Source organism: Barbus barbus (genome assembly GCF_936440315.1).
Source record: "Barbus barbus genome assembly, chromosome: 1".
NCBI lineage: Eukaryota > Metazoa > Chordata > Actinopteri > Cypriniformes > Cyprinidae > Barbus > Barbus barbus.
The window spans coordinates 5,596,257-5,620,859 of NC_136729.1; the positions used below are offsets into that span (position 1 = coordinate 5,596,257).

The following is a 24,603-nucleotide window of genomic DNA, read 5'->3' on the forward strand; positions in this document are numbered from 1 at the left end:
GGTGGTCCTGGTGAGATCCTCTGTGATGTGCACCCCCAGGAATTTAGCGCTGCTGACTCTCTCCACAGTCGAGCTGTCGATGGTCAGTGGGGGGTGGTCAACGGAGTTTCTCCTGAAGTCCATCACAACCTCCTTGGTCTTCCCCACATTGAGGGACAGATTGTTAGTGCCACACCATTCAGCCAGCTGTGCCACTTCCTCTCTGTAGTGCGTTTCATCGTTGTTGCTGATGAGACCTACCACTGTTGTGTCATCAGCAAACTTGATGATGTGGTTGGAGCTGAACTTGGCAGTGCATTCGTGGGTCAGCAGTGTGAAGAGCAGCGGGCTGACCCACGAAGCACACAGCCTTGTGGGGCACCTGAGCTCAGTGTGGTAGTGCTCGGGGTGTTGTGGCCGACACGGACTGAATTATAATTACAAAGGGAATTATTAAGGCCCAGCAGGCTTAGTTTATTTATGAGCTGTTGTGGGATTATTGTGTTGAATGCCGAGCTGAAGTCAATGAACAGCATTCTAGCATGGGAGTCTTTATTTTCTAGGTGGGTAAGAGCCAGGTGGAGGGTGGAGGAAATTGCATCGTCCGTAGAGCGGTTTGGACGGTATGCAAACTGGAGCGGGTCGAGTGTGTTGGGGAGGCTGGTTTTGATGTTGTGCATGACTAACCTCTCAAAGCACTTCATCATGATTGGAGTCAGTGCTATGGGACGGTAGTCATTTAGACAGGACACGGGTGATTTCTTTGGTACCGGTATGATTGTTGTGGATTTGAGACATGTGGGGACGACTGCCTGGCTCAGCGAGGTGTTGAAGATATCTGTTAGGACATCTGTCAGCTGTGCAGCACAGTCTCTCAGAACACAGGTATGTTGTCAGGACCCGCAGCCTTGCGTGGGTTAATCCTAGATAGGGTCTTCCTTACATCGGCTGGAGACAGACAGAGCGCCGGTCGTTGGGAGGTGTGGGCAGTTTTTGTGCAGGTGTGTCATTCTGCATTTCAAACCGTGAATAAAAGTGGTTGAGTGCATCGGGGAGGGATGTGTCATCATCACAGGCCTGTGGCGGGGCCTTGTAGTCAGTGATGGTCTGAATGGTTTATCGCAGGCTCTGTGTGTCTCTGCTGTCTGTGAAGTGATTGTTGATTTTTTGAGCGTATGACCGTTTTGCATTTTTAATGCCACAGGACAGATTGGCTCTTGCTGTTTTGTGGGCTGCTTTATCTCCTGATCTGAATGCTTCATCTCTGATCTTTAGCAGCCCACGAACCTCTGCTGTCATCCATGGCTTCTGGTTTGCACGTGTGGTGATGGTCTTGGTGACTGTCTCATCATCAGTGCACTTTTGATGTAAGCAGTCAGTTTCAGTGTACTCATGCAGGTCTGTGTGGTTGTTGTAGGTGGCTGGCTCTTTAAACATGTTCCAGTCTGTGTCCTGGAAGCAGTCCTGCAGTGCTGAGGTGGCATTGTCTGGCCATACGGTGATCTGCTTTTGAACCGATTTGGTGAGTTTGAGAAGTGCTGGGATTAGCATAACAGAGATGTGGTCTGAGTACACGAGTTGGGGGCGGGGTACTGCCTTGTAAGAGTTCTTTACTGTTGTGTAAACAAATCCAGTGTGTTGTTTCCCCTTGTTGCAAAGTTCACATGTTGGTAGAACTTTGGCAAAACTGTCTTTAAGTTTGCGTGGTTGAAGTCACCGGCTATGATGAAAAAGCCGTCGGGGTTATTTGTTTGTTGTTCACTGATGGCGCTATACAGTTCACGAAGCGTGTCTTTAGTGTTTGCACACGGGGGAATGTAAATTCATTCATGTGCATTTCTAACTCAAGCTGTTCATTAGGACTCCTAAGGTATTTTAATTAGCAGTAGTTGATTGTGTTGCTTATTTGCTGGACATTAGTAGTGAAGCTAAAGTGTGATTATAACTGACCCAAGACCAGTTTCTGTCTTCTTTACTCTGAGCTCATCTATCATAATAAAAGCGGAAACAGGTTTATTTTGACCTGATTGATCAATAGATAATCAATCTTCTCTTGTCTAGTTTGCTTCCTAAACTATAGTTTAATAAGCCTGGAGTTGTATATTACAAATATTATTGGATCTTTGATTAACTTGGTTTAGTTCCTCTTTTCTAAGTTACTCTGGATAAAAGCATCTGCTAAATGCATAAATGCAAACAGATTACTTTGATCGAGTGTGTGATCACACAACATTAGAATAGAAGTAAAACACAAAATCTGTGTCAATTTGTTATTAAATTCAAAAACTTATATTCAAATGTGATATTTCCAAAAGTATATTTTTTCACTTTGATTGAAACATGCAATGATTTATTGCAGGTGACAAGTGCTCTGCGTCTCATGTTTGTTTTTGTACACTTTTTCTTCAGAGCAACTGTTTGTTTGTTTTTTTTGCACCTCAATATGTTACAAAAAACTCTGTATACTTTTTACTCAAAAACTATTCTACTTTTCTATTAAGTATTCTACTTTTCTTAACTATACTACTTTTCTTTTACCCTCCTTTAATGAAGAGTGTGCCGTCGTCAGATCAAGTACTTTTTTTCTCTCTCTCTGCACCACTGTCAATAGTTTGCATGGCTTTACATTGCAGTTTTACACTATAACCGCGGGGGACGTTGCATTCTCTGAATTCCCAAGTTTATTGTTATTGTGTATTTTTTCCTTAAAAGTTGCTTGCTCTGCAGAGCTGTGTTTTCACACCCCAACGTGAAGTGCTGCATTGCTGCGACAGTTATAATGAACCTTTATATCCTTGCGCCCCCATCTGGTCATTTCATAAGCCACAAGCAATAGAGCTGCAAACTGCTGGATGTTGAAGTTTTTTAAAAGCTGGTAAGGGAATTCAGGTACAAAAAAAAAACTTAAGATAGTTTGCTGCAGCTGCTGATTCCAGCTAATCTGGAGAGTTATCACATATTCACCGATTTTATGGTTAATTGCACTTTTATGGGGGTTGAGATAAAAAGACAAAGCGTCTAGAAAAACCTGTAAAATAAATTATTTACAACATGAAACACAACATCACATATGTTTAATGCACTTTCTCTACACACAAAAAGACATTGTTACAGGTGCGAACTTGTAATCTCTATAGCAAACCATCCCTTCTTATTCCTCCTTCATAAATCTCATATAAAATTCTAGTCTATCACTTTACATGCAGGTACTTTTCTAATCATATATCTATCATCTAATACTCTTACAGCAAACTCTAAGACAACGCCTGAAGATCTACATTTAAATTATGATATTTAATAAATCTAATATCTGCTTGACTATTGTGACTGTTAATCATATATTTCTAGAACACAAATATAAAATGCAGTTGAAAAAACAGTGTATTGTGCAAATAATCATGATAAATAATGTGTGTAATGTTTGCAGTATATTTTGCAGTGCATTGTGCCAGGAGAAGAAACACTTACCCTTTCTCTTTATACACACTTATGAAAAGTTCCATGTATTAGCTGCTGCCATAATATGCATGTGCCTCTCAACATTGACATTTAAACTGTGGAATGTTGCGTTGTGACTTCTTTAGTCGGGAATGTGTATTTATGATACTCTATGCACATATTACAATGAAAGATAAAACGCTTCATGTAACATGTGACTGGAAACATGTTTGAGAGAGAGTAAAAGAGTAGTGTATGACTGAGAGAGCAGGTAGTATCCTTTAGTTATATAAAGATTTCTATGTCTGAGTGCATGGCTGGTTTTTTAGCGCAGGCTGCTGGCAGGCATGCAGTCACACAGTGCCCTCCTCTCGGCCCTCAGCACCAAATTCTCCGTCTGAAACACGTGAGATATAACAAAGCAAAAGTGAAGCCCTCAGGTGTCTCTCTCTAAAATTTCTGAAAGATGTTTCACTGACAAGATCGACTAGACATGAACCTTTTCCACAGCTTGATTCCTTACAGAAGCGGACATGAAAGCAGGGGTCTTCAGTAGGGTGTCTGTGACCCCCTAGGGGGACCACAGTGATACTAAAGGGGTCTGAAAATTATTTTTGGCTCTCAAATTAATTCTTGTTATAATGTAAAAGCTGAAGTTAAAGGGTGAACGTCAACTAAATGTTTTACGGTCTGTCCCACATTACAACATTCACAATAAATATATAATTATGGCTAACTAGTCATTTGTTGTAGTCCATCAAGGGGCCCTTGGCCTGAAAAAGACCACATTGGCTAGCTTTATGTCTCAATTGTCTCCCGGTGCATGATCTTACCCGTGAGTCTAAATTGAAAGCTGTTTTCTTCAGGTCTTGCAAGGCTCTCTGCATGAACTCGAAGGCATGACAATCAACACATGGCCGGCCTATTGAACAAAAATGTAAAAACTATTCATAAAAACTATAATAGTATATAAATATTGCTAAAACAGCACTGCATTTTACCCTTATCACTTTGCTAAGCAAGTTTCCAGGAAAACCAAAGCCTATTCAGGGGCTACATTTTATAATGACATGCAATGATACATTCTTGTTGAGCACACGTCTATAAAAGCATGCAGAGTCTTACTCTCAGCGGGAATGACCGTCCCTGATTCCTCGGCCTGAGCGGGTTTGAAACAGACGAGCTGGGTCAGTACCAGCAGCATCACCGTCGCCAGAGCTCCGCTTGACCTCATACTGTCACCGTGCACACAAAACCTGCGAAATCACAACACAGACACAGATACAGGAGGTGCAATGCGCTAATATTTAATCATTTAACAGTAGCTTTTTAGAACAAGGCCTTATAAAAGACAGACCAACAAAAGCGCAAATAAGATACTGTCGAGCATCATATTTGTGCTTTATTTACCTTTGTCTTTGTACAGCTAAAATATGGTCATTTCCAAATATATCCTCCAAAAATACAGATCCCACGCAAGTACTACATATTATTAAAGCGGAACAGAGCTCATTTGCATTACCTGTAGTCTCTGATAAAGACAGTAGTACCGTTAGTCAAACCACCGCCCTCCTATTCAGGACGCAGTTTCGATGAGGAGCGTCGATTGCGTTTTTTTTTTAGGTCTATTGTCCTTCGCGGATCACCGTAGGATGGAGTCCAAAATATATTTTACGCCCAGGCAACGTTTTTCTCTCTGATTGGCTACCGCAGGTCACATGGCTTCCAACCTTACTCGTTCTGAATGTAGTAATTAATGTATGTTTTGATTTATATTACTACTTGAGAACAGTGCAGTGACAGATATATACAAACCCGATTCCAAAAAAGTTGGGACACTGTACAAATTACGAATAAAAAAGGAATGCAATAATTTACAAATCTCATAAACTTATATTTTATTCACAGTAGAATATAGATAACATATCAAATGTTGAAAGTGAGACATTTTGAAATGTCATGCCAAATATTGGCTCATTTTGGATTTCATGAGAGCTACACATTCCAAAAAAGTTGGGACAGGTAGCAATAAGAGGCCGGAAAAGTTAAATGTACATATAAGGAACAGCTGGAGGACCAATTTGCATCTTATTAGGTCAATTGGCAACATGATTGGGTATAAAAAGAGCCTCTCAGAGTGGCAGTGTCTCTCAGAAGTCAAGATGGCAAGAGGATCACCAATTCCCCCAATGCTGCGGCGAAAAATAGTGGAGCAATATCAGAAAGGAGTTTCTCAGAGAAAAATTGCAAAGAGTTTGAAGTTATCATCATCTACAGTGCATAATATCATCCAAAGATTCAGAGAATCTGGAACAATCTCTGTGCGTAAGGGTCAAGGCCGGAAAAACCATACTGGATGCCCGTGATCTTCGGGCCCTTAGACGGCACTGCATCACATACAGGAATGCTACTGTAATGGAAATCACAACATGGGCTCAGGAATACTTCCAGAAAACATTGTCGGTGAACACAATCCACCGTGCCATTCGCCGTTGCCAGCTAAAACTCTATAGGCCAAAAAAGAAGCCATATCTAAACTTGATCCAGAAGCGCAGGCGTTTTCTCTGGGCCAAGGCTTATTTAAAATGGACTGTGGCAAAGTGGAAAACTGTTCTGTGGTCAGACGAATCAAAATTTGAAGTTCTTTTTGGAAAATTGGGACGCCATGTCATCCGGACTAAAGAGGACAAGGACAACCCAAGTTGTTATCAGCACTCAGTTCAGAAGCCTGCATCTCTGATGGTATGGGGTTGCATGAGTGCGTGTGGCATGGGCAGCTTACACATCTGGAAAGGCACCATCAATGCTGAAAGGTATATCCAAGTTCTAGAACAACATGTGCTCCCATCCAGATGTTGTCTCTTTCAGGGAAGACCTTGCATTTTCCAACATGACAATGCCAGACCACATACGGCATCAATTACAACATCATGGCTGCGTAGAAGGAGGATCCGGGTACTGAAATGGCCAGCCTGCAGTCCAGATCTTTCACCCATAGAAAACATTTGGCGCATCATAAAGAGGAAGATGCGACAAAGAAGACCTAAGACAGTTGAGCAACTAGAAGCCTGTATTAGACAAGAATGGGACAACATTCCTATTCCTAAACTTGAGCGACTTGTCTCCTCAGTCCCCAGACGTTTGCAGACTGTTATAAAAAGAAGAGGGGATGCCACACAGTGGTAAACATGGCCTTGTCCCAACTTTTTTGAGATGTGTTGATGCCATGAAATTTAAAATAAACTTATTTTTCCCTTAAAATGATACATTTTCTCAGTTTAAACATTTGATATGTCATCTATGTTGTATTCTGAATAAAATATTGAAATTTGAAACTTCCACATCATTGCATTCTGCTTTTATTCACAATTTGTACAGTGTCCCAACTTTTTTGGAATCGGGTTTGTAGATAGATAGATAGGCTTTTTTTTGTTAAACAAAATACTAAGTTTGAATTTCAACTCAAAGAAGAGGGTGTTTTATTTTTTTATGAGTATACTGTTGACTTAAAGATTTGGTATATAGTGAATTTACTTATTATATATAGAAAATTCTTCATCCACAAATGTAAATGGGCAGTGAAAAAAAACTATTAAATCTATAATTTGTAACTATTTTACTTGTTATGGACATGGGAGTTTCTTATTGCTTTTCCTATTTTATAATTTTTTAAGTGTCTTTGTTTATTATTATACTTATTTTGATGTAATTTATGTTATTGCTCTTGTATGTTCGTTGTTAAAAAGATTCCAATGTATTCTATTTGCTTAAGAGTATTTTTGACCAAATTTTACATTCATAAATGTATGGTTACTAATACAAAAATGAAAACTAATCAAGATCAGAATAAGATTCATCAATTAAATTAGACACAAAAGCAAAATGCCCTAATTTGGAGAAAATGTAATTTTTAGAAATTCACACAACAGATTAGCATAACATTTTTATTATTATTATTAATCATCAACTGTAAAAAAAAAAAAAACCATTTGCCAAGGGATTATAGCCAAGTGTTCGTACATTGCCAAACAAAACGCCAAAACCAAATTTAAAAAACAAAGAGATAAATAGAAAAAAAAAATACACAAATCATTTAAAACTCAGATAACATACTGACCATATGTTTTTGTAAAGTTTCTCTCTGGCTGTGGTCACACGGGTCCTAGCGCGCATTAGTGTATGTGTGTGTTTTCTTAGGTAGCCTGTTAAAATGCCCGATCTCATTATTCGTCTTTTTCCAAGATGGCGTCGATGAGGGAGAGCGACACCGGCCTGTGGCTCCACAACAAACTGGGATCGACAGACGAGCTGTGGACACCTTCGAGCATCGCTTCTCTACTCACCGTGTCGGTCATCGACAACATACGGCTGTGTTTCTCCAGTCTGTCGCCTCCGGTGAAGCTGAAACTCTTGCTGGGGATGCTGCACCTCCCGCGCAGGACCGTGGATGAGGTGCGACTCGCTGCTGCTGCACACAAACTCTCCTCACTTCCGACTCTGGCATGCTTTACTGAGGTGGCATGTTGTTTATTAGCAGTAGTTGTGTGATATGTTGCTGACACGTATGTGTTGCATGTGTAATAACATGGCTTCCAGCAGGAGACCCTGCAGCTGCTGTCTGGATCATAGTCTCCAGCAGAGCTCAGCTCAGGCTGCTGTCTGTCTGTCTGTCTTCTGCCTCTGGGCTTGAGCTAAGTCGCTAGCCTCCTTTATGTAAACATGCTGTCAACTTTTGGAGTGTTATTGCCGTGTTGTTTTAATGGAGTTTATATATTGTGTTTAGACGCCCCCCTTCGAAAACCTTCCAAGGTAACTAGTTTCCGCCAAAATGCCACAGCGAGTCCAGTCATTGATAGCAACTTACTGTAAAACTGTGGTAACTTTGCATAAACTAGCCTACAACTGCCATTTAAAACAAATACAGTAGTAACGTTTTTCGCGGAAACTGTTTTTGCAGTGCATGTTTGTTTTACATACAGTATTGCCAAAGCATTATTAGTAATGCCAAAAAAACGATATTACAATAAAATAGTATTCAAATGAGGTGATAAGTAGTTATTAACATTAGCTGTCCAAAATCTAAATATTTTATCAAAACAAACAACAACAAATGTATGTGTATCGATTGATTGATTTTCACTTTCTGAAGAAACAAATCCGTCTTTACTCAAACAAAAACACTTTCATATATGTTGTGGGCAAAACTTTGTTTTTGGCCTGTATAAAGTGTTTTTTCCCTAACAAAATACAAAAAATGGGAAATCATGGTTTCAGTGTTTCTAAAGCTAAACTAGAAAAGACTGTGTTGTTGTTTTAGTGAGTATCATTTGCTAACATATTGGCTTTTATGGATAAAATGCAAGGAGTGATAAAGCAAGCTTCCGTTTTAGGGTCGTATAACTTACGGAAAAACAAATGCAAACTTATTAAATTGTAAGAAAAAAAATATTGGATTTATTGTTAAAAAAACTATTTCAGGTTTCCTTCAAGTGTGTTACATTGTCATAGTCCATTGTTTCACTAAATTAGTCTGGAATCCTGTCATGATTCTTTCTGTGGGTTTTGTCTCAGGGCACTAAGAAGGAGGGAAATATACAATTGCAATAATGTAAACAATGCTGGAAAGAGAGATTTACAGTATGAGGCAAATTCCAGTGCAATGGTAGCAGATTCATTGACTAGGTTAAATTAATTCCTAATTCTCTGTCTCTATTGATCCTTTATATTCCAGATGAAGGAGGCTCTGTCAGAGATCATTCAGCTGGCCACTGTAGACTCTGAGCCGTGGGTGCTAATGGTGGCCGACATCCTGAAATCATTTCCAGAGACCGGCTCACTAAACCTGGAGCTGGAGGAGCAGAACCCTAATGTGCAGGACATACTTGGAGAGCTGCGTGAGAAAGGTTTGTCTGAAATCAATGATTGCGGTATTAGAAGAGGGTCAAAGGCTGTTGATTTTAATTTTTTTCCTCCTCCTCCAGTTTAATATTTGGCTCTTCTGGTTGCTGATGTTTTCACATAACAAAAAAAAAAAAAAACAACTACACAAAAGATTTGTTCTTGTCTAGGTCCAGATATTTCCCCAGCCTTGACAATTTTGGTTACATATTAGGGGATGCACATTTTGGTTAGGGTGACAGCTCATTGTATATAGGCCTATGTGTGTCAGACGACTTTGATGGGTGCACTGCTTGCCACACCATGTGTGTTATGTTGTAAAGACAGTGTGTCTAGTTAAAAATTAAGTTAAGTGTTCTGAGCACTATATTACTGCCCTGGATTAAAAAAACACTGTGTACTCTATTTATTAACTGACTGCAAAGGGCTTCCCAAAATTGCTTTGTTACCAATAGCAATTGTGAATCTGCAATATTTTTTATTGATCATTGCCCATTATTATTACTCAATATTAATGTAAGTGACCAAATCTAAATCGACTCTAGTTATTGTCTAGGATTGTTTGTTTGGATTCTTGTTGGCTTTTGAGAGCTAGCTTAGCTTTTGATGACTATTCTCACTAAACTGTCACTTGCAAGCGCTTTTGTGAGAGAGGATCTGCTGAGACGTACTGTTGATGTTTGCTCCTTTGTCCAGTAAATGAATGTGAAGCGTCGTCCATGTTGCCTCTGGAGTGTCAGTATCTGAACAAGAGTGCTTTGACTACGCTGGTGGGGCCGCTCACTCCACCCATCAAGCACTTCCAGCTCAAGAGGAAACCCAAGAGTGCTACGCTCAGAGCTGAGCTGCTTCAGAAATGTAAGTGTGTTTATGAATTCTTTGTGCCAGAACAACTGTTTTTCTTTTTCAGTGTGGATTCTGTCAAGTCTTGAGATTACCATACTGTTTGTGTGATGATTGTCATGTTTATTATCACTGTCTATTATTCATTATATTTGTTTTAAAGCCACAGAGACTGCCCAGCAGTTAAAGAAAACCGCAGGAGTGCCATTCCACTCCAAAGGAAGAGGTCTAGTGAAGAAGATTGACACCACAAGTAAGATTTATATGTATACACAGTGGCCCCAAAAAGTATTTGGATGGGGAAAAATGTATGAATGTCATTTCATTAGATAGCAATAACATCAAAAGTTAGGTCATAGGTTTGATATCTTTTTCCATTAGTGGACGATGTCCATAGTTAAAATGATTTTGAGGACTTCATGACTTAATGCATCCACTAATATAGCTTAAAACTAGTTGGTTAAAAGTTGTATTTTTTTTTAACTTTGGGTAAAGTCTTTTTTTTTTTACATTACTGGTCACAAGTTTTGGGTCTTTTATTTTTTCAAAGAAACAAACTTTTATTCAGCACAAATTCCTTAATGAAAAGGAACAGTAAAGACATTTCTAATGTAAAATAAATTCTGTTGTACTGACCTTTCTATTCATCAAAGAAAGTTTCCACAAAAATAGTAATCAGCACAACTGTTTTTAACACTGATAATAATACAAAATATTACTTTGGCACATTAGAATGATTTCTGGATCATATGACTGGAGTAATGTCTGCTGAATATTCAGTTTTGCCAACTTACATTTTAAAATATAATAAAATCAAACATATTTTAACAACTATTTTAAATTATAAAAATATTTTAGAATAATACTGTGTTTTTTGATAAATAAATGCAGCCTTGGTGAGCATAAGAAACTTACTGACCCCAAACTTTTGAACAGTAGTGTTCAAAACACACAAGATTTCTAATAATGATCGTCTGTCGTCTTTCAGCGCCTCTGAAGGGCATTCCCAAAGCACCATTCCGCAGCCCTACCACCCCAAGCATGTTCAGCCCTCCCAGTAACAGAACCCCTATCGCCCCTGCCCGCACACCCCTGCGCAAGGAACGGGGAGTCAAGGTAACTGTCCGGCTATGACCAGTTATGAAATCACTAAAGAACATGGGTATATATAATAGGTTATACCCTTTACTAAATGGTTAAGAGCAAATAGTTGTCACAGGTCAGGCATGGATTTATAAATCTTGAATGGAATTTTACCCTCTTAGTATGGATGTCATCTCTCTGCTTTATATTGTCAGGTTATGTGATTGTGTGTTTTCTTGCAGTTGTTGGATATATCCGAGTTGGATATGGTAGGAGCTGGCAGAGAAGCTAAGAGGAGAAGAAAGACTTTGGGTAAGTTTAAGAACATTGTTTAGTTACAGTGCACAGCATAAATGAGTACACCCCCTCTAAAACTTAACAAATTCAGCAATTACTCTTTACTTCGATGACATGTTAGGGTTCTTTGGAGATATAATGCTCCAACAAGCATGCTTGGTCAACTACCAAAGAAGAATGTCAAAATTATTCAGCAAAATAAGATTTTCTTATCAAAGTGATAAAATGTTGCAAAATTGAGTACACCCTCCTGAAAATTACTAAATAAAACTATAAAAATTTAAAAAAAAAAAAGTGTATAGGTTTATGGCTATTTTTGATCAACAGGTAAGTATATTGAACCAAAACTTTTAAAGTTTCCTGACAATTAAAAGTGTTATATAGCACACTGAATCATACTCATAAATAATGCTGGCAGCAGTGGAACCACTTGGGAGAGAACTGCCAGGTGAATTATTTCTTAGCATAAAAGAGGAAAATGTTACAAGAGGAATACCAAATTATTGTTTTAAGTGTGAAAATATAGCAGAAGTAGCACCGACATTCAAAAACATTGCACTGGTGACAAGGCTCCTGAAATAATCAGGTCTTCACTTTAAGTTTTTATTTAGTAATGAGTGAATGTTTGCTAGAAAAAGAGCAGGAGAAATAACATGCAAGTGTCTCTGAGCCGGCAAAAACTGAAAAAAGTGACACTTTATCTCACAGAGTATGACACAGCCTGCAGAAGTGACATGCATGGTTGTCACCACTAGAATTACCTACTGTAGCCAAAGCAAAATAAACTCATTTAACCTCTTCCAAGGCCCATATTTACAAAATAGAGACTTCTGGGAATCCATCTTCTGGTCTCAAGAGACCAAGTCAATCATTTCGGATTCAAAAGCATCTAAAATGTTCTGGTGTTGCTAGAGGAGGAGTACAGTGAGAAGTGCTTGGTACCCACAGTGGCGTTCAATGGTAGTAAATCTCTTCTATACTGATGTATGAGTGCTGAAGGTGTGAGGGAGTTGTGCTTTATCAACACTGTCATGAATTCACACTAGGGCTGTAGCGATTCGTTGATTTTTCAAAATCATCGACTTCATTTTGCTTGACTAACCAGCCAAAAACCGGAAGTGGCGGACTTCACGGACGAAATTAGACTGTTTTCCAAGGCTGCATGATATATTAAACCCATTTAAAAATCATAATTAAGCGTAATTGTGAATTCACAAACGCTACGATTTAATTAAACAAATATGCGATGCAGTTCAAACGCAGTATATGTGCTTTAATTATTTACATGTGTGTATCTTAAAGGGACAGTTCACCCAAAAATGAAAATTGTGTCATCATTTACTCACCTTCAAGTAGCTCCAAACCTGTTTGAATGTCTTTGTTCTGCTGAACACAAAGGAAGATATTCTGAAGAATGTGGGAAACAGAGCAGTTCTGGGGCACCATTGACTTCCATAGTATTTTTTTTCCTTACTATGGAAGTCAATGGTGCCCTAAAACAGCCTGGTTTCAAACTTTCTTCAAAATATCTTCCTTTGTGTTGATCTTGTGTGATGTCCACATATTCATTTAATTACAGCGGCTGTAGCATTTCTGTCTTAAAGAAATGGCCAAATATTAAAGATTAAGTGGATATTTGAATTAAATGGTGCTTGGTCAATATTAATCAAGGATTAGATGGCACAGTAATGTGTAAAAACAATCATCAGGCCGTTGGTGCCTCCTGCAGGCTTTTGTTGTAATGCGTAATCTACATTAGCTCTATTGTTTAGAATACATTATGTATTTTAACAGTTTTGTTCAATAAAACCATATGATTTCTTGCTTTTGATACTTTATTTGAACTAATTATTATTGCATCATTGCTATTATATATGTATTTTAAGTCATTTTAAAAGCTATTGTTCACGTACATCTATTTTTATTACCACTAAAAAATTTATTATAATTATAGGGCCCTATGAAATCCGTTTTATTTCCCAATTCATTTTCATTTTCCATACACTGTTTTAATGGTTGAATAAAATTTTATTAATCAAAAAGCCTGTCTAATTAAATGAGTTTTACAGTTTTATCTTTACCAAATTCTTTTTAAAAAGAAAATGTTGTCATTCTTACACTATATAGCTTTGATTTCAGTGTTTTGGACTTGCTTCTTTCACTCTGTTGCACTTTACTTTTGCTTTAAAAAAAAGCATTTCATAGAAATTTGGATTTCATTTGGTTTAATAAAATATTCTTAAGTAAAATTGTTGATTTTTATTTTTTTTTGTGGGAAATTAATAGTTTAGATTAAGCGATAAATTAGTCGATAGATTAATCGAAATAAAAATAGTCGTTAGTGGCAGCCCTAATTCACACGCTACTGTGATGGAATACAAAAACTTGAAACAGAAGATGCTACCCTCCCATCATTCCCTGCATTATTGGGCATTTTTTTCAGCATGAGAATGAAGATATTTATTCTCCCAAGGTGAAAATCCTTCAGTGGACATGTATTTCACTCAATCTTAACGCTCTTGAGCAGCTGTGGGGGGTTTTGTAGAGACGAGCTGAGCAAAGCTCCCTATTAAAGACCAGAGCATTTAAGGAGGTCGTCGTCCAGGAGTTAAACAATTTGTCATGAACTTGTACACTCAGTACCAAGAAGGGTCAGAGCACTATACTTAAAGTTCTGGAGGACATACTGAGTGCTAGAATATTATACATTTGGTGAATTAAATCTAGGGTGTACTCATTTCTGTAATCCTTCATTTAAACAAAATCGGCTAATTTACTTATTTTACAGAAAATTCTGCCATATATTTTGTTGTTTTTATTAAGTATATTTTGAATACATTTCAATTTTACCATCTCTCCATGAATAATATTAGTGATCATTAAGAAAATACATCTTTTATATGTATTCAGAGGTGGTGTACTCATTTATACTGTGCACTGTGTATAGACCCTGCACCTCTGAACTGACTTAAAGACCAGCCCACACTCCTCTGTGCTGTACATTTTAGTTATGTTTTTTTTTTTGGTCTTGTTCAGACACAGAAGCTGGAGAGAAGGCAGCCAAAGAAGAGGCGGTGGTGGAGAACGCAACACCAGACTATGCAGCAGGCCTGGTGTCCACACAGGTAGTTTTGGAAATCTTTTTAGCCATATGATGAATGCTTTAAATGCAAGTCAGAACAGAACACAAATGGGTTTCTCTGCTCTTTTAAACAGAAACTTGGGGCGCTAAACAACGAGAGCGCCCTGCCGTCAACCAGTTACCTTCCCGCCACCCCCAGCATGGTTCCTTCCTCGTCTTATATTCCCAGCTCAGAAATACAGCCAGGTGAGCCATTGACAGATGCAGGATGGGATGAATGCAAAGAAATTATCTACAGTAGAAAGTGTGTTAATAAGACACAACAGATAATCACATATTAACAGGAAGCCAAGCTAAATGTGAGCTCAAAGTCTTCTCAACCCTAATTTTTTGCCTTCATATTTAGCAAATGCTGGTGGTTCAGGGCGTGAAACTACAAACCGGCAGTCAGAGGAGTCGACCGCCCCTAGTGCCGCCGCTTCTTCATTACCCGGCCAGTTTAAACAGCGGCCGCCCATGTATAATGCCAGCACTGCCAGTCCCACGGCCCCCACCTCACCCACCACGCCAACCAGCACGCCCACCAACAATGCCCCGCCCCCCGCCGCCACAGCAGCACAGCCAGACATGCCCACGCAGCCGCCCACCACTGCAGCCCAGCCTGCACCCACGCCAGCACCCCCACAAACCCAACCGAAAAAGAACCTGTCGCTCACGGTAAAAACCTCTCTGATTCATGGATGTGATAATGATATTTTACTGGACTGTTCTGCTTTAAATGTTACTAGACAATGGTTTTATTCAGAAATGTAATTAATAGATGTTTTGAGAAAGTCATAGAATTGTAGAAGTTTAATTGTAATTTTTTTAACTTTTTTCACAGATTTTTTGAAAGTTCAAAAGAACAGCATTTTTTTTATATAGAATTAATTTGTTGTTAATGTCTTTAGTGTCACTTATGATCAATTTAATGCATCCTTGCTGAATAGAAGTATTCATTTTAGTCATACTAACCTCAAACTTTGGAATGAAAGTGTACAGTCTATGAAGTTTAATTTTTATCTTGCATGTTTGGTTCCGCACAGAGAGAACAGATGTATGCTGCACAGGAAATGTTCAAGACTGCAAACAAAGTTACACGGCCCGAAAAAGCCCTCATCCTTGGCTTCATGGCAGGATCTCGAGGTATTATGGGTTAGATTTTATCTGAACTTTTTTTTTTTTACTTACTGTTCCTCTATTTTCTAAATGACCCTTCTAATGTTTGTCTGTCCCTTCTTCCCAACAGAAAACCCCTGTCCAGAGCAGGGTGACATCATTCAGATCAAACTGAGTGAGCACACAGAAGTACTGCCTAAAGCGGACGGAACCGGCAGCACCACCATGCTGGTGGACACAGTGTTTGAGATGAACTACTCTACTGGGCAATGGACCCGCCTCAAGAAGTACAAGCCCATAACCAATGTCTCCTGAGGAGGACCGGGTTAACGAACACACACACTTGCTCAGCGCGTTTACATACATATGTTTACATTCACACATCCCTCTTCAACACCACCTGAGGAGTGCTTTAAAATACAAATTTTATGTACATGCGCTGTACATATTTACGGGCCAAATTCTGAGGTGTATTGGGAATATGCGCTAGTGAATCTCTGGATGTTGGTTTCAGACAGTTGAAAAGGACTTCCTGTTTGGTTGACCTCATGTCCTATCTCTGTTCCTGTGTTGCCAAAGACAGAGACCTCTTATAAGACAGCTGTTTTCTTTATCTTTTTGTTAATGTTTGTATCGTCTCTCATTTTTAGGCCCATTTCAGATTTCTTAAGTGTCTGAGAAATGAAGCGACATTGAGGCGGGGCTTGTTAGTTTGTGTCTTAACCTACGTTTGATTCACACGTTATTAAGAGATCTTAAAATGGTACAAACATACTATTACAGTGTCCATGTGTTGTCACACTGAATGTTTAAAATGTTTTCAAGTTCCTCCTTGGGCGGAAGAAAAAAAAGAAAGAAATGAAAACAATAAACAAAGTGTAAAACAGGTTATTTTCTGTTTAGTACTCTTCAAGAACCTTATTTTTTTAAAAGGAGGAAATAAATGAAAACGTGTCCAGTTTTGAACGAGTCATTTGCTGAAGCTTTAGTGTAAATAATGTTGATTTATATTGCACTGCACAACCACAACTGAATCACTGCCTTTCTAACAACCTTTTAGGTGTTGCTATTTTCACATTTTATCAGTGCAAAAGTCTGAGACACAAATTTTGAACAGATGTTAATGACATGGGTGGTGATGTATAAATTCTGAAACTAGTAATCTTTGGTACAAAACAGTTTTTCTAAAGACAGTTTTGTTACATTCAATATGCAATAGCAATAAATAGCTATGTATTTTTTGAATTGAGTAAAAATGTGTTCTGCCGTCTCACTTTGACTACTCCTAATGACAGGGTCTTACAAGAACACCTTACAATACAAGAATACCTTAAAGACAACATTTAGCACATCTGCTACACAGTTTCATTTTCGTTTGGTTGAAATCAGGTAGGATGCAAATGACTAGTTAAAAAAGTCCTTAAGCATTTTTCTCAAAAATAATAACATAGGCCTGGTTTCACAGATGGGGCTTAGACTAAGCCAGGATTAGATCATAGATCAATTAGGACATTTAAGCAATTTTTATAAACATGTTTAGAAAAAAACATTACTGCTGTGCATCTTGAGACAAAACAAAGGCACTGATATATTTTAAGATCAGTCAGTGCAAGTTTCTTTCAGTTGAAACAGCTCAGACTTGTATTTTAGTCTAGGACTAGGTTTACGCCTTGTCTGTGAAACCGGGGGATAATCTGCTTGTATAGATCTGCTAAAATGATTATGCTATTTTGCAAGTCCTGTCTAGAGACTGACTAAAAAAGGCCATAGCTTTTTAGCCAAGAGATAGTTCACCCAAAAACAATTTCTGCCATCATTTACTCCTCATGTCAATCCAAATAACTATGGCTTACTTTCTTCTGTGGAACATAGAAGATATTTTGAGTACAGATTTTGTCCATTCAATGGGCACCAAAACAGTTTACCAGCATTCTTCAAAATATATTCTTTTGTGTTTCACAGTAGAAAGTACTACAGGTTTGGAAAAATATAAGAGTGTGTACATGATGACTGAATTTTTCAGTAACTATCCCTTGAAATCAGCTGGGTGAAGCAGTGTTGGTTGAGATTGTCTATGTACATTGTATATCATGCCTAGTTCCAACTTTTCCTCCATTGTCTTCAGTGCTTAAGCCACTCCAGGATCGACCCAGCCTCCAAAAGTCTTCTCCAGGTACAGCGCCACAGCCAAAGGCAGATGGTCTTGAAGCTTCCCAGCCACCACCTGAACGCCCAAAGGCAATCGCTCCTTACTCAAACCCAGTGGACACTGGGTCACCGGCAGGCCTAAGATGTTCAGGATCCCTAGAAATGGGTGAAATAGTTTTCAAACTTGTTTTCTTTGCTCCATATACTACTATTACACACTTTTGTTATTGATTAGCCTTTGCTGGAACTATACTGATTTTAAACTTAAACATCTATTAAAAGTCTATTCCTGTTTGACCACTCTTATAATGGCTCCTGATATATTTAGTGTCTTCTCATTGCAAAACCTTGAAAACAACTGCTTAAGCAATTGTTACCTGTGTAACCGATGTTGAATGGAGTAAAAAGGGGATGGTGGTGTTTGGGTGCGAGTAGAGGATGAGAGGGGTGCAGCAGCACTCCATCTGTCCCCAGCAGATCCTCCATCTCTTTCTGCAGTTCTTCCTTTTGTTTCAGGATGAACTGAGATGGCTTAGAGCTGTGAGAACTCTCCATCAGAGCCAAACCTGAAATCAGCCACAAGAGAAAAACATGTCCAGCATTAAGTCTCCTCCAGTTTGTTCGTTTAAAAGACATTTTAAGGACAAGAACAGAACAAAACCTAATTATCCCAATAACTCTGAGAAACCAAGACTGTTTCCCAAACACTGTAAAATATATACATCAGTCAGAATTATTAAATTAGAACTAAAACCATAAAAACATGTTAGTTGCTTGAAATAAAATATTACGTGAAATGGAGTAAATAAATTATTTTTAGAATTTCATATTTATATTTAGTTTTAACTTAATGCACTAAATTAACTAAAACCTAAAATTAATTTAAAATAAACTGTACAAAACAACAAATTAATAAAAATGACAATCTTTAAAATTAAGTTAAATACTGGAAATATAAAAATAAAAGCTAATTCAAAATACTAATAAAAACTATAGTAGTATCTCACTGAAATACTAAAATAATACTGGTTTGAGTTTACCAATAGCAGCCACAGTGTGTTCAGATCTTCCAAAAATCCTCTTTATCAGCTCCCAAAAAGGCCACACAGAGCCTCCATCTGCCATTAGCTCAACAAACGGCTGTGCAGGCTGGAATAAATACAAACACACTTTTGTTGTTGTTGTTATAAGCATTTGTGGTTGCTACAACCTTTTGTAACAATCTTTAATAAACTGAATGTCATGGCAACTTCAGGTAGGCCTACCACACCTTGCCGTCTTTGTCAGGTAGAGCCAAGAATGTGTCCCAGATCTGAAAAGAGTATTTGAGTTGAGGAAAACTAATTTCCTTAACCGTAACTCCCAGATCTGCCTCTAAGCGTGCAGCCACCTGTGATCAGAAACAACAAAAAATGAACTTTTCAAATAAAGTGCTTTGCGTATATTCAGCAATACAACTGATTACAGAAGCATTCATGCTTATTTATATTGTGCATGTATTATATGTTTTTCTCACCCTTTTCTGAGCTTGAATGAGCTGATTATCTACTGGAGATGTCAGTGGAGATCCACCATCATCTACTACAGTGAAGAAACGTAACTTTTTCAGATCCACCTCTTCTGAGAGAGAAAGCCTAGAAAATATATACTTGGTGTCAGAACTGACTTGTAGAAAATTATATTTGTGTTATCTAATTTATATATTTGCCAGATGTACTTGTCTGCAGTGGGTCCAGCCATAATCTTCAGAAGAGGAAGCAGGTCTTCAGCGTAGCGACATATTGGACCAGAACCCAAGTAGTCATTTTGGAGACCAGTGCATGAAGGAAACTGACCGTCATTTGACACCACATCTGAAAGGAAATAAAACTCACTCTCTTTATGATACAGTCGTGGTCAGAATTGTTGGCACCCTTGGAAAATATGATAAAAGAAGTTTCTGAAAATACACCTGCATCACAAAAATCTAACCTTTCATTGAACTAAAACAATTGAAAATGGGGGAAAATCTCATGAAATAAATATTTTTCTCAAATACACGTTGGACACAATTATTAGCACCCCTACAAATTCTTATGAGTAAACTATCTCTGAAGTGTATTCCCATTCATATTTACATTTTTGAGCACTCCAGGGGGATTATGAATATGAAATTTTCCAGCCATGCCTTCCTGTTTCAAATATAAATAGGAATGAAAACGAAGTCCAAATTCCCTTAATCATCCATCACAATGAGAAAAACCAAAGAATACATTTCTGATGTGCAGTAAAAGATAATTGAGCTTCACAAATTAGTGAAGTGGCTTTAAGAAAAGAGCTAGAGCAGTGAAAATTCCCATTTCCACCATCAGGGCAATAATTAAGAATTTCCAATCAACAGAAAATGTTATGAAACTGCCTGGAAGAGGACGTGTGTCTATATCGTCCTAATGCACGGTGAGGAGGAGAATTTGAGTGGCCAAAGACTCTTCAAGGATCACAGCTGGAGAATTGCAGAAAAAGGTTGAGTTTTGGGGTCAGAAAACCTTTTAAAAAATTGTCAAACAGCACCTACATCACCACATGTTGTTTGGGAGGGTTTCAAGAAAAATTCTCCTCACTCATCCAAAAACAAACTCCAGCATATTCAGTTATCAGACACGACTGGAACTTCAAATGGGACTGGCTTCTATGGTCAGATGAAACTAAAAAATGAGCTTTTTAGCAGCAAACACTCAAGATGGAGTTGGTGAACACAGGGATAAAAAGTACCCCATGTGTACAATGAAATATACTGCTGTATTTTTAATGTTGTGGGCCTATAGTTATGCTGGAGGTCCTGGACATCTTGTTCAGACACATGGCATCATGGATTCTATCAAATACCAACAGATAAAAAAATCAACAAGTGACTGACTCTGTTAGAAATCTTATTATGGGCCATGTTTGGATCTTCCAACGTACAATAATCCAAACACCAACAACACAAAAATGGGTACCTGAACCCTGTAGAAAATGAGTGAGGTGAACTGAAGAGAAGAAGCATCAACATGGAGCTGTGAATCTAAAGGGTCTGGAGAGATTCTGGATGAAGGAATGGTCTCTGATCTCTTGTCAGGTGTTCTCTAACCTCATCAGGCATGATAGGAGAAAATTTACAGCTGTTAAACTGGCAAATGGAGGTTTCAAAATGTTTTGAACAAAAAGGGTGCCGTTAATTTTAGCCAATATTAGACAAAAACTTTTATTTCATAATGATATTTCCTCCCATTTTAAATTCTTATTATCCAATGAAAGGTTAGATTTTTGTGAATTTTTAAATAAAAGATCAAAAGGATTAACAATGCAGATTCATTTTCACAGCCTTCTTTGATCATATTTACCAAGGGTGCCAATAATTCTGACCACGACTGTATATACAGATTTTTTCCCTATTAACAGAAAGATTATTGTGTTTTTTTCTAATTGTTCCTTCAGCAAAACGCATGCCTTTTGAAGGTTTATGGCCGAATATTCCATTGAAAAAACATGGCATGCGGATACTTCCTCCAATGTCAGAGCCGATGCCTATCACAGATGCACCACCACTGATGATGCTTCCCTCTCCACCTACCAGAGAAAGAATTGGTGTTTATTACAGTAATATAGTTTAGGTTTTGTCAACCTTTCAACATGTCGTTGTAAACCTTGAACATCAGTGCGAAATCATGGAAATCATTGAAACAGTGACTGATGCAGCAGAATTTTTGTACAGCCAATTTATATAAGGTTTGTAAAAAGCAATTTTTTTAGCAAGACCTGAGCTTCCTCCACACATCCTCTCGAGGTCATAGGGGTTACTGGTGATCCCATAGAGGTGGTTGTTGGACTCCATCCACATGCAAAGCTCACTAGTGTTGGTGACACCCAGAGGAATTGCTCCAGCTCTCTTCAACAGAGCCACAGGAGGAGCATCCACACTAGCGAGTACTTTACTGCGGGATTTCAACCCACCAGAATTGGGCATACCTGTGGCCGCAGATAACATAAATCAATATAATTTCTAGTATCCTTTTCAGTTCTATAATGATGAAGCTTTTCTCTATGAGTGAGCAGTAGAGGAGTGTGGTAAAAATTGTATCCATCCTGGATCAACAAGCAGCATTTACTAATAAAATTGAATGTCACAGTCTTTGTAAAACAGATTTTAGGCAATATATAAGGATTCTTGCGACAATGTCAGACTGATTATACATTATACAGAGCTATTCATATAAATAATTATTACAATAAAGAAATACATAAATATGTGGATGTTAATTTTTTTAGTTTGACATATTATCTATATAGGTGAGATTATATTCTAGAATAATCAGGCAACATTATAACCATTCAAATAAATGTTTTATGTCCATGTTTTTAGTGAACAGTCATATGATAAGCAGGAATGAATCTCAAAATAAACCTCTTTAGGGTGATACTGATACATGCAAGGCAGAGAGCATTATGGCAAGTGTACCCTGTAGAGCGAATGACTCTTTGACAGACAGAGGAACTCCCAGCAGAGGAAATCGGTTCCTCAGAGCTTCCACTCCTCCATTCTCCTCCTCCACTAGTTTATCCGCACGAGCGGCCTCCTGAATGGCAGATGAGAACCTGAAAGAGAGGACAGGGTACACTTATAGTGAAATGTCCTGTACAGTCATGCATAAACATTGTTATAACTCACTAAAGCAAGTGCTCACCTGTCTTTGACCAAAGCATTGAGCAGTGGGTTCACCTCCTGTATCCTGTCAATGTAGGCCTGCACAACCTCCACACTAGTAACCTAAACTTACAAATCAAATTGATTAATATTCAGTATTACAAAAGGCCATGGCAAAAACACAGAATTACTGGTTCTTTTAGTCTAGTTCAGTTTGCAGTGGTGAATCTGTAAGTGTAGTGATGTTGTTTAGGACTTCTAAGCACTTACTTTATCAAAAGCCCAGTAAACATTGTGTCTAATATATTTTGCCCTGCCTGTAGTCTAAAATTTTATCACTGGCGTTGGATACTAAATTTTTTTTACTAAATATGTTCTCGTGTGTTTCATATCTCATGAAAATAGTTCCTTGTGGGCATCTTTGGTTCCATAAAAAACCTTTAACATAGAACATTTCCATTCCACAAAAGGTTCTTTATGATGGAAACAAATTATATTTAGATTATGCAATATAATTATTTTAAGAACTGTCTTCTGAAGGGTTCTTTGGGGAACCCAAAATGGTTTTTCATATGGCATCACTGAAACAAAGGAAATTTAAATATATTTAATAATAATATTTTTACATTTGTTATTTAGTAAGCAGAAAATTCTGAAAAAGCACAGTGTGATGTATATTTTCTCCCCATGTAGGAGCTACGTAAGGTTTAGGGCATTAAGCCATGATTTACATTTATTTTGCCCGATCATTTGGACTTCAGAGCCCTTTGTGACAATTATCCATGATAAAGTTGACAAGATAACCTAAGACTGCTTAAGTCCATTCAATAAATATATGCCATAAAGTGGGCTTCATTTAAACCTTTGGAATAGAGACACTGTTACAGCAACAAGTTTAATTTCAGCGTGGTGCTGACCTGTCATTCTTGCAGTGCACACTATAGCCATTGATGCCTGGCATAATAGAACCAGTGAGTTATTTGTGAAACAGCTTTTATTTAAATGTGCAAAAAGAAACCTAAGCATAAAACACACAGGGTACTCTTTATAAGATATGATGCATTGGTTATCTTTAATTTATTATTCCACTATAAATCCAGGCCAGCACCCAAAACAAACTCAATCAGTCTCATTCACAATGACATAACACCCATATGATCATAAAAGCTCAAACCTCTCTTCTGCGTATCTTCTCAGCCAGTTGCACTGCAGAAAGAGTAAGCAGTGGGTTTCTGATTGGAGGGAGATGTTTTGGTCGCTTTGTGCCAGGTGAGACCAGCCTAAAGAGAGCCAGGAACAGCCTGGGTACGAGGACCAGCAGGAAGCGCTGCACACGCTCTCCGATCGTCAAAGCCATTGTGGTGAAAGCAAAAATCACACGGTAAGAAATGTAAAGCGCAGTGTACACATGCCACTCCCACAGCAATTTATCTCTATAGACGCTGAACTTTGACACATCTTCAAAAGGGGGACTATTAAAGGCATCCTTTGTTCCCTGCCTTTAATAGTCCTCAATTCTCCCCTAGTCTTTGTCTTGGATTTGTTAATTTATTGCATAATTCGTGTGTTGACTCCTTTCAGTTACTCCTGAGTTGGGCGCTTGTTTCTACAACCACGTAACCGTAACACATATAAAAAAAGACATGTTTTTATTCACATGGGGAAAAACAATATTTAAAATATGCATTCAAGTTGTATTGTTAAAATCATGACTGATTACGTTCTTGTTTTTCCCTCTCACATGCAAAAATATCTAGGAAACAAGTGCAATCATATCGTTTCATTCATGCTTCCCCCAGGAGTCAGCTGACTGAAGATCTAGAGCAGTGGTTCTCTAACCTTTTTACTGTGGCATACCCCCTGGAGCATTTAACATTCTTCTGAGTACCCCCACTTAGACAGCAGTCACATCTTTTCCATTAAGGGACAATATTTGCCCCTTAAATTGATTTAGAGGTGCTTTTTTTTTACCTTTAGGGAGGCAAAGATTTTCTAGCCTTATTATTAATTGTAT

At 38.2% G+C, this 24,603-nt stretch overlaps 3 protein-coding genes across 7 annotated transcripts; 1 reads left to right on the forward strand and 2 right to left on the reverse strand.

The window, feature by feature from the left end:
* Positions 1-2,827: 2,827 nt before the first annotated feature.
* LOC306874643 (NELL2-interacting cell ontogeny regulator 1-like) lies at positions 2,828-8,099 on the reverse strand. 3 transcript variants are annotated; one of them, XM_079424809.1, is made up of 4 exons: positions 4,828-5,011; positions 4,543-4,673; positions 4,251-4,339; positions 2,828-3,814 (listed from the first exon to the last, which is right to left on the reverse strand). In XM_079424809.1, the coding sequence occupies exons 2-4, from the start codon at positions 4,649-4,651 to the stop codon at positions 3,743-3,745; spliced, it is 270 nt and encodes an 89-aa protein (XP_079280935.1). In that variant the 5' UTR covers positions 4,652-4,673; positions 4,828-5,011; the 3' UTR covers positions 2,828-3,742. The 3 variants fall into 3 exon arrangements, with proteins under 3 accessions (XP_079280935.1, XP_079280934.1, XP_079280933.1); XM_079424808.1 differs by having other exon boundaries at positions 2,951-3,814; positions 4,940-5,103; XM_079424807.1 differs by lacking the exon at positions 4,828-5,011 and adding an exon at positions 7,535-8,099 and having other exon boundaries at positions 3,034-3,814.
* Positions 7,647-17,023, forward strand: LOC306874626 (negative elongation factor A-like). Of its 3 annotated transcripts, none has more exons than XM_079424774.1 (11): positions 7,647-7,869; positions 8,014-9,320; positions 10,012-10,173; positions 10,322-10,411; positions 11,147-11,274; positions 11,484-11,553; positions 14,575-14,663; positions 14,755-14,866; positions 15,027-15,337; positions 15,706-15,805; positions 15,909-17,023. In XM_079424774.1, exons 2-11 carry the CDS (start codon positions 9,149-9,151, stop codon positions 16,091-16,093), a joined length of 1,419 nt encoding a protein of 472 aa, XP_079280900.1. In that variant the 5' UTR covers positions 7,647-7,869; positions 8,014-9,148; the 3' UTR covers positions 16,094-17,023. The 3 variants fall into 3 exon arrangements, with proteins under 3 accessions (XP_079280900.1, XP_079280899.1, XP_079280898.1); XM_079424773.1 differs by having other exon boundaries at positions 7,649-7,869; positions 9,149-9,320; XM_079424772.1 differs by having other exon boundaries at positions 7,653-7,932; positions 9,149-9,320.
* LOC306874653 (fatty-acid amide hydrolase 2-B) lies at positions 16,657-23,946 on the reverse strand (the record flags this gene model as incomplete). The annotated part of the gene is made up of 11 exons (XM_079424837.1): positions 16,657-18,082; positions 18,304-18,492; positions 18,967-19,075; positions 19,197-19,316; positions 19,443-19,560; positions 19,644-19,779; positions 21,395-21,514; positions 21,704-21,913; positions 22,404-22,540; positions 22,630-22,712; positions 23,764-23,946. 11 exons carry the CDS (start codon positions 23,944-23,946, stop codon positions 17,907-17,909), a joined length of 1,581 nt encoding a protein of 526 aa, XP_079280963.1. The 3' UTR covers positions 16,657-17,906.
* Between the last annotated feature and the right edge of the window lie 657 nt (positions 23,947-24,603).

Coding starts and splice junctions, on each gene's coding strand:
- LOC306874643 (XM_079424807.1), bottom strand. CDS start 7,641: ATGAGATCGGGCATTTTAACAGGCTACCTAAGAAAACACACACATACA. Junction 4,674..7,534: donor AAACTTTACAAAAACATATG/GTCAGTATGTTA, acceptor GTGATTTCGCAG/GTTTTGTGTGCACGGTGACA. Junction 4,340..4,542: donor GACGGTCATTCCCGCTGAGA/GTAAGACTCTGC, acceptor TTTGTTCAATAG/GCCGGCCATGTGTTGATTGT.
- LOC306874626 (XM_079424772.1), top strand. CDS start 7,660: ATGGCGTCGATGAGGGAGAGCGACACCGGCCTGTGGCTCCACAACAAA. Junction 15,338..15,705: donor AAAAGAACCTGTCGCTCACG/GTAAAAACCTCT, acceptor GGTTCCGCACAG/AGAGAACAGATGTATGCTGC. Junction 15,806..15,908: donor CTTCATGGCAGGATCTCGAG/GTATTATGGGTT, acceptor TCTTCCCAACAG/AAAACCCCTGTCCAGAGCAG.